At 41.0% G+C, this 13,958-nt stretch overlaps 1 protein-coding gene across 2 annotated transcripts in view; it reads right to left on the reverse strand.

Annotated features, from left to right (window-relative positions):
- Window positions 1-13,958, reverse strand: part of fmnl2a (formin-like 2a) — a 48,183-nt gene that overhangs the window by 13,990 nt on the left and 20,235 nt on the right. For both annotated transcript variants that reach the window (XM_085373776.1, XM_085373777.1), the window contains exons 4-8: window positions 11,186-11,262; window positions 6,243-6,326; window positions 4,020-4,175; window positions 686-794; window positions 418-494 (exon numbers count right to left, since the gene is read on the reverse strand). In XM_085373776.1, the coding sequence (XP_085229902.1) occupies window positions 418-494; window positions 686-794; window positions 4,020-4,175; window positions 6,243-6,326; window positions 11,186-11,262 (503 nt within the window). The remainder of the gene's footprint in view (window positions 1-417; window positions 495-685; window positions 795-4,019; window positions 4,176-6,242; window positions 6,327-11,185; window positions 11,263-13,958) is intronic.

Below are 13,958 nucleotides of genomic sequence, written 5' to 3' on the forward strand. Positions count from 1 at the left end.
AGATGAAATGTGACAGGTTTTTGAGAAAATCCTTAAACCCTGGGGCATGAAGTGAAAACACGACCACACACACACACACACACACACACAGAGTGCTCCTCGTAGCCGTCTCAGTGAGCAGCTGCCAGTGTGGTGGACTGTGCCAGCGGTGCCTTGACTCGTCTGTCAAGATGAATGTGCCCCTGAGCAACAAGGGCTCCCACTCTCAGACTGTGCAGGTGCACAAAATCTACCGTTTGTGCTTTTATGGATGTGGGTCCAAGTTGGTAAAACATAAAACCCATCTTATTGAATCTTTTATCCAGCAGCTCTTTTTTTATTTGAAAAAAGAAACTTGAGATTTTGTTCTTTATTTACCTACCTTTTCATTTTTGGTTCCTTTTTTGTTTTTGTTTTTCAACCTTTGGTCGAACTTACCTCGGGTTTTTGTTGTTGAGGCTTAGTGCAATTTCATTCACAGCATGAGGGTGTGACATGACCATGTTGAAGCCATACTGGAAGATGAAAGACAGAGACAAAGCAGTTCATTAACAGAGAAGATGAGACACAGAATAAGCAAGATGGGACTTGTAATAATAAAAACAACTTAGAAAACTGAATTTAGCTTAACAAAATGTGGCTCAGCTCAGAGAGACGTGCAGTCTGTGTGGACTGGATGGTCCCTGTAGAGGCCTTGGGGGCTGACCTGGTAGTTCATGATAGCACGCAGGCACATGATGCAGACGTGGACATCATCTTTTTTGCAGACCAGTCTGGAGTTTTTCAGCGTTCTCCGGCTGGGCAATGTGTTGAAACTAATAAATAAAGATCAGAAGTCAGTATTAAAGGGAATAAAACTACAGAATAAAATGTTAAGCCTATGTGACTGAACAAAAGAGTTCACAAGAACTGAATAAACAAGATAACAGATGCCATTTGTAAACAAGCCCTCATTGCACACCATCTTCTGCACATAATGAGGCTGTTAAACTGCCAGGGCACCTTATATTAACACACACAAAGGCCATAAAATCTACAACCGAGCACAGAGCCACCGGATGCCTTCTTTCAATTGTTTCAACAGACCTTCATGGAGATATCACTTACAGCTAACACCACAGCAGCCAGTCATTTGCATGCAGCACATTGATTGTGCAGCTTTATCTGGACAAAAACAAGGCCTCTGCTCCTGGTGCAGCTCCCACACTAAAACAGAAATGCTGGAGCAGCAGTCTAACTGAATAATATGCAAAAAGAGTCGGAGAAAAGGAGTTCATTTTCAGACTTTTATCACGAGGTACAATTACCAAACCCAAGTTCTGGGGAAAAATGTGTCTTCGGGCTACTGACAGACATGCCAATTCGTGTCATCACCCATGCCTGTAGGCGTGACTTCTCTGTGTGTCAAAACACAGTGTGTGAGTGTGCATGTGTGTTTGTCTGAAAAGGAACGGAGCTTTCAAGGGAGAGGCAGCGGTTTGAGGATGAAGACGGCTCTAAATTAGCAGTAAAATGAGCTAGATTTTTTTCCTGCTTACACAAGTATCCACATTTGCTATGTGAGCATTACTGCATATTGCATTAAGTAAAGTGCAGCATTAAAATAAATAAATAAACAAATGAAGTAGATAAACAAGCCTTTTCCTGACAGAACAGGAGCACCTGCTTCAAACTGCAGAAATAACCTTCCATCCAGGAGTTTTTCCACTCCTGATTAGGCAACATCCAGGAAATGACTAATCAGCGCTTTCTAATCTCAAACCAGTGAATAGATACATTATTATGTAACACCAACAACATGAAGGAGAAGTTTGAGAGAAAAAGCACAAAGAAGAAGGGAGACAAGGAAAGAAAAATAGAAAAATAGGAAGGTAGGACGATAATGAAAAGAAGGTAGAAGAGATACAGAAGAAACAGAAGAAGACGGAGGAGGAGAAGAACAAGGAGGAAGAAGAAGAACACGAGTATGGCGATCAAGGAGGAGAACGTGAAGGAACAAGAAAGAAGATGAAGAAGGAGGGGAAAGGGAGAAGAAAGACGAGACAAAGAATGAGAAGAAGCAAAAAATAGAGGAGAAGAAGAACAAAGAAGTAAATGAAGCAGAGGTAGAAGAACAAGAAAAAGCAGAAGAATGGGAAGAAGGAAAAGGAGACACAGAGTGAAGCAAATGTAACACCAAAAAATCCTAAATGTAATTTAAATAACAGAACATCAATCACTACAACTCTATTTACAAGCTATCAATAACAGCTCTAACACGGCTACATGTGACTAGCTAACGCTTCACACATACCGTCTTAATTGAGAACACTTTGGACAGCTCAGTGCACTCGGTGTCCTTCAAGTTGGTAGTTTCAAGAAGACATATGGATAAGACTTAATGTGGGATCTAACAGTTTCTCGGTATTTATCATTCTACTTCAAAGCCAGTCTAAAAAGCATAAGGGAAAATAATCTGTATAATGGACAAAATCGATATTATTAGGAATTATAAAACCACTTAGGCCAAAGCAAAAGATTCATAATTCATTTGCCATTTAAAAAAATATAGAAAACAGAAAAAAGCAACCAAAATACAGAAGCTTGTTAGAAGCTACTTATTCTACTCATACTGGTTGTAGCCTAGTGCTGAGCTTTTAATGGTTGTTGTAGAAACTAGGCTAACGTCTGCACAGAATGGCATTTAGGGAGCCACACAAGCAGCACACAGACACACAGGCAGGAACAATGAGTGCAGTAAAATCCATTTGCTCCAAGGAAAGGAGAATTCAGTCACAAGTGCAGGGGGGGTGGGCAAGCAGTACAAATAATTCACATCCCCAACACAGACAGCGGGACAAATAAACTGGGCAGCTCTACCAGGGAGGTATAAAGTACAATGAGGCCGGGGATCGTGCGTGGACATCCATGTGTGTCTCTGCTCGTAGCATTATAAGTGTGTTTGTTTCTCTAGAAGGGACGGGGATGCTGGGGTTACAGCCGAAGAAAGCTCACTCTGAGCCAGCAGAGCGAAACTGAGACCTGCCTGCTGTCGAAGACTGGCAGACAAAAGAGCAGATGACTATAGGAGGGTGGGGGGGCATTAGGACAAAACAGAAAAGACAGTCAGCCAACAGTGATGTCACATCTGGGGCCAGCAGATGTGTAGGTGAGGTGACATGGCATGGGAGGGTGAAGTTATTTATGGGACAATATTGATATTTGACAGTCATTTAAATATCAGTAAAGCATGGATGAAATATGTGCAAGTAACAATAAAACGAGACCTCATCATGTGGTCTGTCTACAACTTCCACATTTAGCAAATTAGCATCTAAATTCCTGGTGAAAAATGTGCAAAAGCCAAAACACCAAGTCAGTTTGTCTGGTCTGCATTTCTTCCATTGCATCTATTTACATATTTATCAAGAAAACACCGCTACTTTGTGACACCACACAACAGGAAAAACAACAAAAAGTGGCTGACTTGATTATCATTTAAGGATCTCATATTAAAAAGACATGTGCTTCCATGAATCAATAGTGCTCTTTGTGTGCAGTGTGTTCAAGTTAACCTCTTCAAACTAAAGGATTAGAGGCCACAGAAGTCAGCAGGAGTGCTGTACCAAAACATTAATGGAATGATGGGAAAGATTAGAGAAATAATGCACAAATGAACAGGATTTATGCACCTATGCTGGCATGGGTTTATAAATAAACTGCTCTGAAATCCTCTACACACTGGATTTTGAGTGAAAAGGTCTGTTTGGTGCTTATAAAAACCTAAACAATAAAACCTGACGAAAACCTAGTTCCATAAGAAGATCTGTCACAGAAATTACTGTTACTCATGTAATCACAGATTATCACAGTCAAAAAATCCAGGCAAATGGTACTTCCCCCCTGCACATATCTTAAGCCATTTAAAGACTTAGACCTCATGACTACACAAAGGACGTGGCTGAGGCATCATATGAAATGTGTGAGTTCTCAAAATAATCACGATTCCCTTGGCTAGTCATTTCGTCAGCCAGAGAGGGCAGTTCGTGTGTGTGCTGTACCGTAACGTGGAATGTCGCCCGACTCGGGTGATACCGTTCCCAGTGATGGGAGATGGTAGGGTGCTTCCTCCATGGAGGTCTTCTATAGAGCGGCTCCAGGGCTTAGACTTATCCATCGCAGCCTCTGGGTTGTTCTCCAGGCACTCGCCATCGAAACTGTTGTAACAAGGAACATCTGCATTTACTCGGATTGCTTTACATCTGATGCTGTTTACAGGCTGTGAACAACAGGTCGTCTAATTTATAAGACTGCAATGCCAATGCAATGCAATCAATCTGAATCAGTCTGTGCCGATAAGTGCAAGTTCTCTGCAAAGCATCTGTTAGCAATAATGACTCAACTTAACTGGCTGCCAACTAGTTGTATTCTGGTTGTTCCTGTGTCATTTTGTAGTTAAACACCATCCTGTAGCAGCTAAGTCATTTGGGGAGGAATTTTTGCTTCGAAATTACAAGGTTATGGCTGGACTCTGAATGTAAATTTTAATGTGAATTTTTCTGCATGTAGACAGCAACTGATTTGTGTGGAGTGTTGCCAACTCCTCAGTAAGGAAAATCGCTATTGGTTGTCCTAAAAGTCGCTAGAAGTCGCTGAATGATGTCATCGCCTAATTTGCATAATTGGTCATGCTAATGTAATTGTAACCTACGCTGTTGGAGAGAGAAATAACATCGTGGAAGAGACATAAAGTCAGTAAAAAAAAACGTCTTAAATGCATTTAGAATTTATTTAGAACTACAAATTAAATTTATTTTAGCAATTATTGTTTTTTTAATGTCACAATTCCAACCCTGCTCCTTCATCCGGGCTTGGACCGGCAAAAGTGACCCGAAACAGGCACTCTGGTGGAGTTACTTTGTGTGTGTTCATAAGTAGTTTTAAACGTTGTGGTCCACAAAACAACATAACGGTAAAAGAAGAACTGACTGCGTTACAGTCAGTGCGGGAGCCCTGCCCTGATAGCAGCTGGGGGAGGACTATCCTCTGCCTGTGAGCGCTTTGGCACGGGCGAGGTGCCCACCGCAGCACCCGCTGCTTATTGAGAGGAGCAATATGCGCTTTCACGTCAAAAAGTCCGTTTTAGGAAAAAAAAAAATTTCCTTGGTGTGACTGTAGCATGAAGTAGTTATTTCCTACTACTACAACCAAATCAATACATCGTGTCTGATACACACTTTTTTTTTAAAATTTGTTTAACCATGTAAGTGCCACAGAAGTGGCACATTGGAACTATGCTCTGCAAAGTGTATGAATTAGCATATTGCTATCATGTTATGAGCAATGTACGTGTAGTCATAAGCATTCCTAAAACAAAAATATATTTTTTTCTAGATGTGGGTGTAAATTCACTGAGGACTACAGCAAGGAAAACATGCAGTAAATTTTGAAGCAGTGGCATTAATAGGAAGTGAAAAATGCTGATAATTAGCCAGACTCTTGCTAAGCTAATCGAATGATGCTAGGCTAGCCAGCAGATTTTTAAAAAAGCCACACTGACCAACCGATAACAGATGAGGAATCCATTAGTAAACCACAAACCCTGCTTCTGCCTATAACATATCCAAACATAACATATGCAATCTTATTATCTTATATATTAGGGCTAATTATAATTATATATGAGGCTAATTCTTTTAAAAGTAAAAAAGTGTTCAACTCCATGTTTAAAAAAAGGTAACAAATGTTTTAAAGGGTTTTCGTGTTAGACATGATCCTGTATATTAGAAAAAAGCTCATGTTTTGTTGTAGTTGGCACAAACTATGGAAAGCTGCTTGTTAAATCATACCTTTTATGATCTATTTCAGTTTTTAGACTGGTCCTTTGACTTTAATTTGCTGCTGCAGTGGTACTGTGTAAACACAATTTTACGGCTAACCATTCATAATTTCGACAGACTATAATAACATATGGTGAAGTGGAGTGGTGAATTAAAAATTTAACTGTGTGGCACTCTGGGCCTGAACAGCGACTCTGTGAGTGACTAATAACCACACTGTCAATCCATGAATAGAAGCATATGGTTAGCATAACACACAGTGCCTATGTGTCAGCACTGGGCGTCGAGTGACTCAGTGTTTCTGACAACCGGGCAGCAGCGACGGTGGTGCTGGCCCTGTGTGGAGATGCATCAGCGGTTGTGCAGAATAGCATCGTTGTGTTGATTATGAGTTCTGCATATAGACCATTGTGGTGCAAGGAGAAAGAGCTGCTGGAGACTTACGTGACAGCATACTGTGCGAAAGAAAGATAGTCCACCAGCACATCCAGGCCTTTGTTCTCTTCATTTAGGAATTCTCGTACCCACCTGACGAGAAGTGTAAACTATTAAACCAAAAACACTTCAAATGTGTTAAATTAATTGACAATTACAAATTAGGCAAGTTAAAGCAGGACAGTTGTGAGCCTAAACTGTAAAATAGAAAGATGGAAAGGGAGAGTAATACATTGCTTTTAAGAGTACACGGTATTTTAAAAATGTTTATTATCCAGTGCTCTCCATAATGTTTAGCACAAAAACACATTTTTTGTAGTTTTGCCTCTGCACACAGTGGGTTGTAAATCAAAGAATCAGTACGTGATTGAAGTGCAGACTTTGGGCTTTAATTCAAGGGGTCTTACAAATATTACACCCATTTTCATTCACCCAATTTTCAAAGGTTTAAAATTAATGGGAAAGACTAACATAAATGTGAAGACTCTTTTTAACCATTTAAAGCCTGAACCATTAAATAATTGCCAGAAAATTCAAATATTTTATTGAACCTTATGACAATATTAATTTGCATATATGAGTTTTATTTGTATAATTTTACTACATCTGGCATTTTTTTTTCCATTTATTGCTTAAAAAATACAATTTTTGTGCAATTCTTTCAGGTTTCAGTATGAGAAAAAAAATATCACACTGATTATGTAATCGTTTAAAAAATGCAAAAAAAAACCCCCAACCCGGGTACCAAATAAATACTTCAGACAGACACTGGGTGTCTGTCTGAAGTCTAGAATTCACCACCAAATTCTGCATTTCCTCCCTTGAGATCCTTAATTGAAGCCACCTTCAGTTGATGCTTGTCTGTGGGTCTCTCTGCATTCAGTACTTAGTAATGGAAAAGCATGCTCTGTTCGGTTGAGATCAGCCAACTGACCATTGAAAAATAATCTGTCTGGTACAAAAAAGTCTGAGCTGTTTTGCAGCATTTGGCTGAATCTGAGCAGAGTTTAGTTCTGTGCACTTCAGAGTTCATCCTGCTTCTTCTATCAGCAGTCATATCATCACGAAGCACTAGTGGCCTGGTTCCACTGGCAGCCATACACGCCCATAATTGCATAACACTGCCTCCACCATATTAGATGTGATATCTGTTCTCTCTTCCTCCACACTTTTCTCTTGCTGTCATTCTGATACAAACTTGTTGGTTAACCTTGTTTTATCTGTCCGAATAATTATTTTTCTGAACTCTGAAGGCTCTTTTAGATGTTTCCTTGCAAAGTCTAATCTGACCTTCCTCCTCTGGAGTATAATCAGTGGTTTACAACACAAACTATATACTATATTTCCATTCATGAATGCGTCTCTTGATTGCAGGCCTTGACAATGATACGCCTACGTCCTCGAGAGTGTCCTTGACTTGGTTAGATGTTGTAAAGGTTCTTTTTTTAACCATGGAAATAATTCTGTCATCATGCATTTTAGCTGTGGTCTTTCAGGTGTTTTGGTGTTGCTCCCTGATAGATTTATTTGGGTTTTTCTGCCTAATTTTGGCTTTACTCATTTGCAACAACATCTCTTTGTGCCTCATATTAGAAATCAAATCTTTGTCCCGAACATTACGTATAACACATTATGTGCAATTAGTTTTTTCTAAACATTCTTCCCGGGCTGTAACCTGGCCTCGGTAGATGTTTTCAGATTATTCACCCTGTCTCTCCTCCTTTGCAGAGAAGAATTGCATTGACCATTTCAAAGCTTCCTGGCTCAGAGAAACAAACGTGTTCACAAACACGCAAATAGAAACTCATTATTAATCTTTTATGTATTTATTTCTCTATCGCTCACACACACTGATAAAGACAAAGCTGAAGAATGATCAAAAGCCCTTTATCGCTTTCCTTACAGCCACTACAGTGGGCCACCCATCCAGCGCTTTGCCTGCTTTCTAGTTTTCATTCTGCACAGAAAAGCTGAGCTTTTCACAGGAAAGCTCCCACCACCTTTGGTATGTGCTGCTCTCCTTTCGTATTTATAAGCACTGTTAGCTGAATCACAGAGGATCTTTATTTAATCGCGTCTTGTGGAGGTGCCGTTTCGTTTTATTGGTCCCACAACTGCTTCGATGGGGCTGATTGCTCAGCGATTAAGTAAATTTGTAGGGCATACACATAATGACACAGGCAGGCTTCAGAGTGGTAGTGCGCTGATGAAAGCTAAACTGCTTTAAAAATCCACTAGCTGCTTCTTTATTAGCTCCCCTGTGGTGTAACTACATGGGACTGAAAAAGACTAACAAGATTGTCCAGTGAACTAGTGCCTAGTGGGGTCGGTGGTGGTTTAAGTAGGCTCGGGGGTGTGGTCTCATAGTAATTATTACCAAAGGACCCTAACTAACAATCCTCCATTCACTGCATGTTGGTGACCAAGTCAGAAGCAGGCTCACATCAGCAGTGCTTATAAAGGGACAATCTGTCTATTATACACAGCCTGCATAATTAATATCTGTTAACCTCTGACACTGTGTTCCAACATCATCAGTCGCTTCTACCCTCCCAATCTCCCTTTCCCTGTCCTTTTGCTATTATGGTACCGCCTCATTGTTTAATCTAGATTAGTGAGACTATTTGTGTAATCTAGTTACCAACAATAAGGTTTCTAAAATAACTTTATCCTTGTAAACATAGCTTCAGCTCTGAAGGCGGACATCGTCTCTGGCTGTGGTTGGAACGTATTTTTGGTTTGAAGAGCAGAATTTGACTATTGTGTAAACAGCGTGTAGGAGTGTGAGAGACAGCGTTGTCAGACACATGAGATAACTTACGTGAGTGTCGCTGACATGGACACACTGAACTAAAACAATATGTGTGTGGGAGGCAGGAAAAGAGAAAACCAGAGAGACTGAGAGATGTAGTTTAGGATATAGAGTATTGTTGCTGTTACAACAGCCTGTGGGCAGCGGATGTTCTCAGGGTTGCTTCATCCAATCCTCGACAGGGTGTCCATGTCTTCTGTGACCATCCAACCCACCATTCTGCTTTGAGTTGCTAACTTTCATTACTCGTACAGTAAATCCAGGTGCCTCATTCACAAGCAGCACAGGTTTTCCACAAGGTTATACTAAAAATATTCACATCTCTTAAGCACGGCCGTGAATCATTCTCCATTGAAGCCCACAATACTAGTTTTGGTCTCTATCGCATATTTTACTATGTAATAACATGTAAATGGTGGTGTATTTATAGTGTAACCCATTTAAATTTTATTAAGGCTTAAAGTAGTGCATTATTAGAGACTTAGATACCACTTTTGGGTGACGCGCAGGTGCTGCAAGCTGACTGCAAGGCCTCACCTCAACAAACTGGAGTCAAGGAAATGTACTCTTTTTTTTCTTTATTATCTTAAAGATTTGTTGTCATTTTTGACTATTGCAGAAATGCAGAAGACAGTAAAGTTCGGAGAAGGGAGGGGACATATAGCAAATGACCGAGGCGCATATTCAAACCGCGGGTCGCTGCACTGCAGCCACGCGGCACGTGGTCGCCTACTCTTTTAAAATGGACCTTTCAAACATGTTTGTTGTGCTGATGCTTTTTACTATGTAATTATCTGACAGATAGCATGGCTTGCTGTGCAGGTAATGGTACTAACAAACCATCCAAAAAGTCTGCTCTCCTGTGTTTGTGAGTGAAATTCTTGTATTTTCTCTGCAGTCTAATTCAATCAGACACAAAAAACAATCCACAGGTGAACGTTTTTAATAGGAAAGCAAAGCGACTGGGAATCTGTGTCTTTAAAAGAAAAACTTTGAGCTCCATTCAAATTCAGGTCTGTGTGTTCTATTGTGCAGAAGAGTGGGTCCGCTCTAGCTCTGCATATTTTTTACACATTTTGTCCTCTTCCAAACTTTAAGCCATCAGCAATAACCAACTATCATTTACACTCGCTTTATGCTAATATTTTCAAAGAGGAAGCAGTGCTCTTGAACCGCTCCCTTTAAAGTATGAACATTTCAAAGGATAGCTGCTTTCGGCTGCTTCCTTGCCACAAGGGGTCGCCACACCAGGTAGCGCTGCATGTTTGAGTTGACAGATTTACACCAGATGCCTTTCCTGGTGCAACCCCAAAGGGGATTTGTATGATTATACCTAATTACAAGAGTCTCTAACCCTTGTTTTGGTTGCTATTTGTTTCTCTAGTACTGCAGTAATAACCTCTTAATTCTTTTAACCAAGCAAAGAATATTTTCTGCTTAGCTGACAAGCAAAAGAAAATTAAACTGTAATTTTTTTTATGTCTCTCTCTAAATGTTTGCACCATCTTCATTTATTTAAGTAGTAATAGAAGTCTCCTGAATCCAACATGTCCCAGAATCCAGTGGGACTCATTAATGTCGAGCAGGCCATCGTTATCCTCATACAGGGTCTCTAGTTAGTGACTCGAGCCCTGTGATCTTCAGCAAGACAAAACACTGAGACCTTGTATGACTCTCACCGAGATATTGATCTTTCCTCAAGGCTAAACATACAGCACTGAATCAATAACAGCTGCAGCCAGTCGAGGCTTGTTACCCTGGAATACCAGAAAATGCAGATGAATGCATCATTGTTTTATCTGTTACAACATCAGTATCTCTTTAGCAACCGTATCAATACGTCTCCAGAATCGCAGACTAGCGAGCAACTATTGCAAGAGAAATGTGTTTCCCCTCCAGACGCCGTTCATGTGTCAGCTGCCCGAAACAATCAATTGATTCATCTTTTCTTCGTCGCCACATGGCTTTCGATGTAATATTAGGTCAGAGCACAGATAGGAATGGGGGATGGTGGTGGTTAGTGTCAGTGTCTGCGTCTCCGGGTGTCTGGAATGCCAGACTTTTCCCCTTAAATCTAATATAGGCAGGTCGCGGACATGCAACGCTACACAAGCCTCGCGCACTTTCTGCAGTGACTCACCCTATATGATTGGTCCGTAACGAAATTTCCAGTTCTCTCAGGACCTGGGTGGACTCCTGTACTCGTCGTCTGAATTTCTGAAGGAGGAAAGAAAGTGGGGGAGGTAAAGTTTCATCATACTCCTGTAAATCAACATGTGGTAGCACAGAGATATTTTGGCTGGAGAAAGCTTTGTTTCTGACAGAAAGGTCAGACAAACAGACAGAAGGAACCACATTGGCATTTAGATATAAAAGCAGGCAGCCTGCACACTGATTACAAAATAAAAGAATGAAAGATGAGATGGAGATGGAGCTGTTCCCATAGGTTTCTAAATGATGCTTTTATTTGCCAGTAACCAATAAAGAGGCTAAACAAGAAGGCCAGCTGAGTCATTGGAAACTGTGAAAGTGCATGAGTTGGATTTTTTTTTTTTTTTTTTTATCCACTTATGTTGTTTCTGTTTGCTCATGTTGGTTCTGTAAATAGCAATAATCCCTCCTGGAAGTAGCATGATAAAATCAAGTCACCTAATTGGCTACCTCTCAAGCCTGGCCAGGAGCAGTAGCAGCTACATAAACACAATTGTACACACACACACACACACACACATTCTCAACCCTGTTACTGTGGCTACAGACAGAAGACAGCACGGAAAGAGAAACGAGAGAACAGAGAAGATGAGCGGGTTCCTCTTTTCTTTCATCCTCTAACGGGAGGTGTTCTGCAAAACCAAAAACAAAAAGGCCCTTCAGGCTGTTATACAATCACAGGAACAAAACAAGAGAAGTGAGTGACCAGTGATGATCAAACAGCCTCACAGTGCAACAGGAGGGCGGGGAGGATCCCTGATCAGAGAGCGGGACAGAGAGGGGGAGAGTAAAAGTGTTACATCAGAGGAGTGAGGAGGAGAGGAGGGGAGAAAATTGATTGTATAATAGAGCACTGGCACTGGAGTTTGAAACACAGTGTGTCAAAAGGTGAAAACACCATCTCATATCCCGTTGCCGTCTTGTTAATAAAAACTTCAGAAGAGTGTAATCGGAGCGGTGCTTGAACTCAGGCAATTTCCAGTGTTGGAAAGAGCTCGTGAAATATCACCAAACACAAACGTGTGACTGCAAGTTAAAGTTTTAGAGGGAGGAGAAAATGTTAGCATTTGCTCTAAGAGATGGAGAAAGATATTAAAAAAATAAAGGACAGGAGAGGAAGATAAGAAAATAAGGACTGCTCAGCAAGGAAAATTTGATATACTGGAAATTCAAGTTTGGGTAGATTATAAATGTTGCTTTAAATATCTTTTTTTAATCAGTTATTGGATCGAACTTACTTAAGTTGAATGACTTAAAAAAACAATTTAAAGTATATAACTTTTGTATTATTTAAACATTGCATGAGCATGATCTGCAGTTTAGTGCATGTTAAACTAGTTCGTTTCCAGTATTGTGATGAATTTTGCACTAATGCAGCGTATTGGACTGTTATAGGGCAAAATGGGGTGTTTATGGCCGATGTTTGGTTACATCGAGGGTCGTTGAATTCAGTCAAATCCACAAAGAGCACACAGCAGCTGCGCAGGTCAGCTGATCACATCCTGTATGCAGAAAAAACAAACCCAGTGCAGCTCACAAGCCAGTTTTTTATATGTCTTATTTCTAAGTGATCGTATTTTACTCTGCATTGCTACACTGGATATTACGGTACCCACACCAGCCAAATCCCACTTTAACCCCCGGTCTTATAACACTCAGGTATATTCATGCTAATAGTTAGCCGTGTAATCGTTTAGGTATTTTTTCCTGACAAAACAGGATACTGTAAATTCTACTGTAGACTTTTCATGCTGTTTTATATTCAAGTTAAATAGAAGATAGTTCTGCATTAGTGTTGTCCTGTTTTTCCTGCTGTATATATACAATATACTAAACATTGCCATTGTTTCAAATAACGAGGTCAGCGGAAGTGCAGGCAATCCTCATGAGACTAAAGCAAATACAGTTTTTTCTGCTGTTCTCCATATGATGTCACTGAGAGTGGATATCCCTAATATGGTCATCTTGGGCCGATAGCTGTGGTTGAAAAGAGAAGAGAAGAGAAGAGAAGAGAAGAGAAGAGAAGAGAAGAGAAGAGAAGAGAAGAGAAGTCCATCGAGGGTTGGAGGGCCTAGTCACTTTCCATGATGCGTTTGTATCAGGGGGGGAAACGAAGCTCAGTCCCACGTTAACCTATTATTAACATTCACAAGAGCTGTTCCCATAGCTATGACCTGTGTCTTTGGGCTTAGGCGGCGTGTGTCTGGAACATGAGGAGATGAGAAACAGAGTGTTTTTATTAGGGAGGAGTCGTTTGTGCGCTTGTGTGGAAAGCCGAGCAAATTTTGGGAGAACTGCGCAGGCTCTCGGAGCCCCCACCAAACACCCCGCACTCCACACTTTAAGTGCTACCAGCTGCAACACGGAGAAAGCAGGAAGAGAGAGGAGCAGACAGTGGGGAGGGAGGGCGAAGACGACACGAGGGGAAATGAGAAAAAGGAGGAGACGCGGAGGGAGAAGTGAAAGGGGAAAGCAAGCGCATGGAAAGCACTGAAACCGTAGAGAAGGGAGGGTAAAAAAGGGAGTTTTTAGGGAAGTGTGAGCTCAGGAGGGCTCATCCTGGAAACAAATCAATAGCTGATACATTCTTGGGGACTAGTTGGACTGCAGCTCTTCCTCCTTGGCTGCCTATTGGTTGAGAGCTGCCTCGAGGAATGCACCGGAGCCTGCCTATGGAAAAGCAGAGGCAATGACCTCCAGCT

This window comes from Diplotaxodon limnothrissa, linkage group LG16 (assembly GCF_057381915.1).
Source record: "Diplotaxodon limnothrissa isolate DT_005_m linkage group LG16, D_limnothrissa_male_GT1.1, whole genome shotgun sequence".
NCBI classification, from domain to species: Eukaryota; Metazoa; Chordata; class Actinopteri; order Cichliformes; family Cichlidae; genus Diplotaxodon; species Diplotaxodon limnothrissa.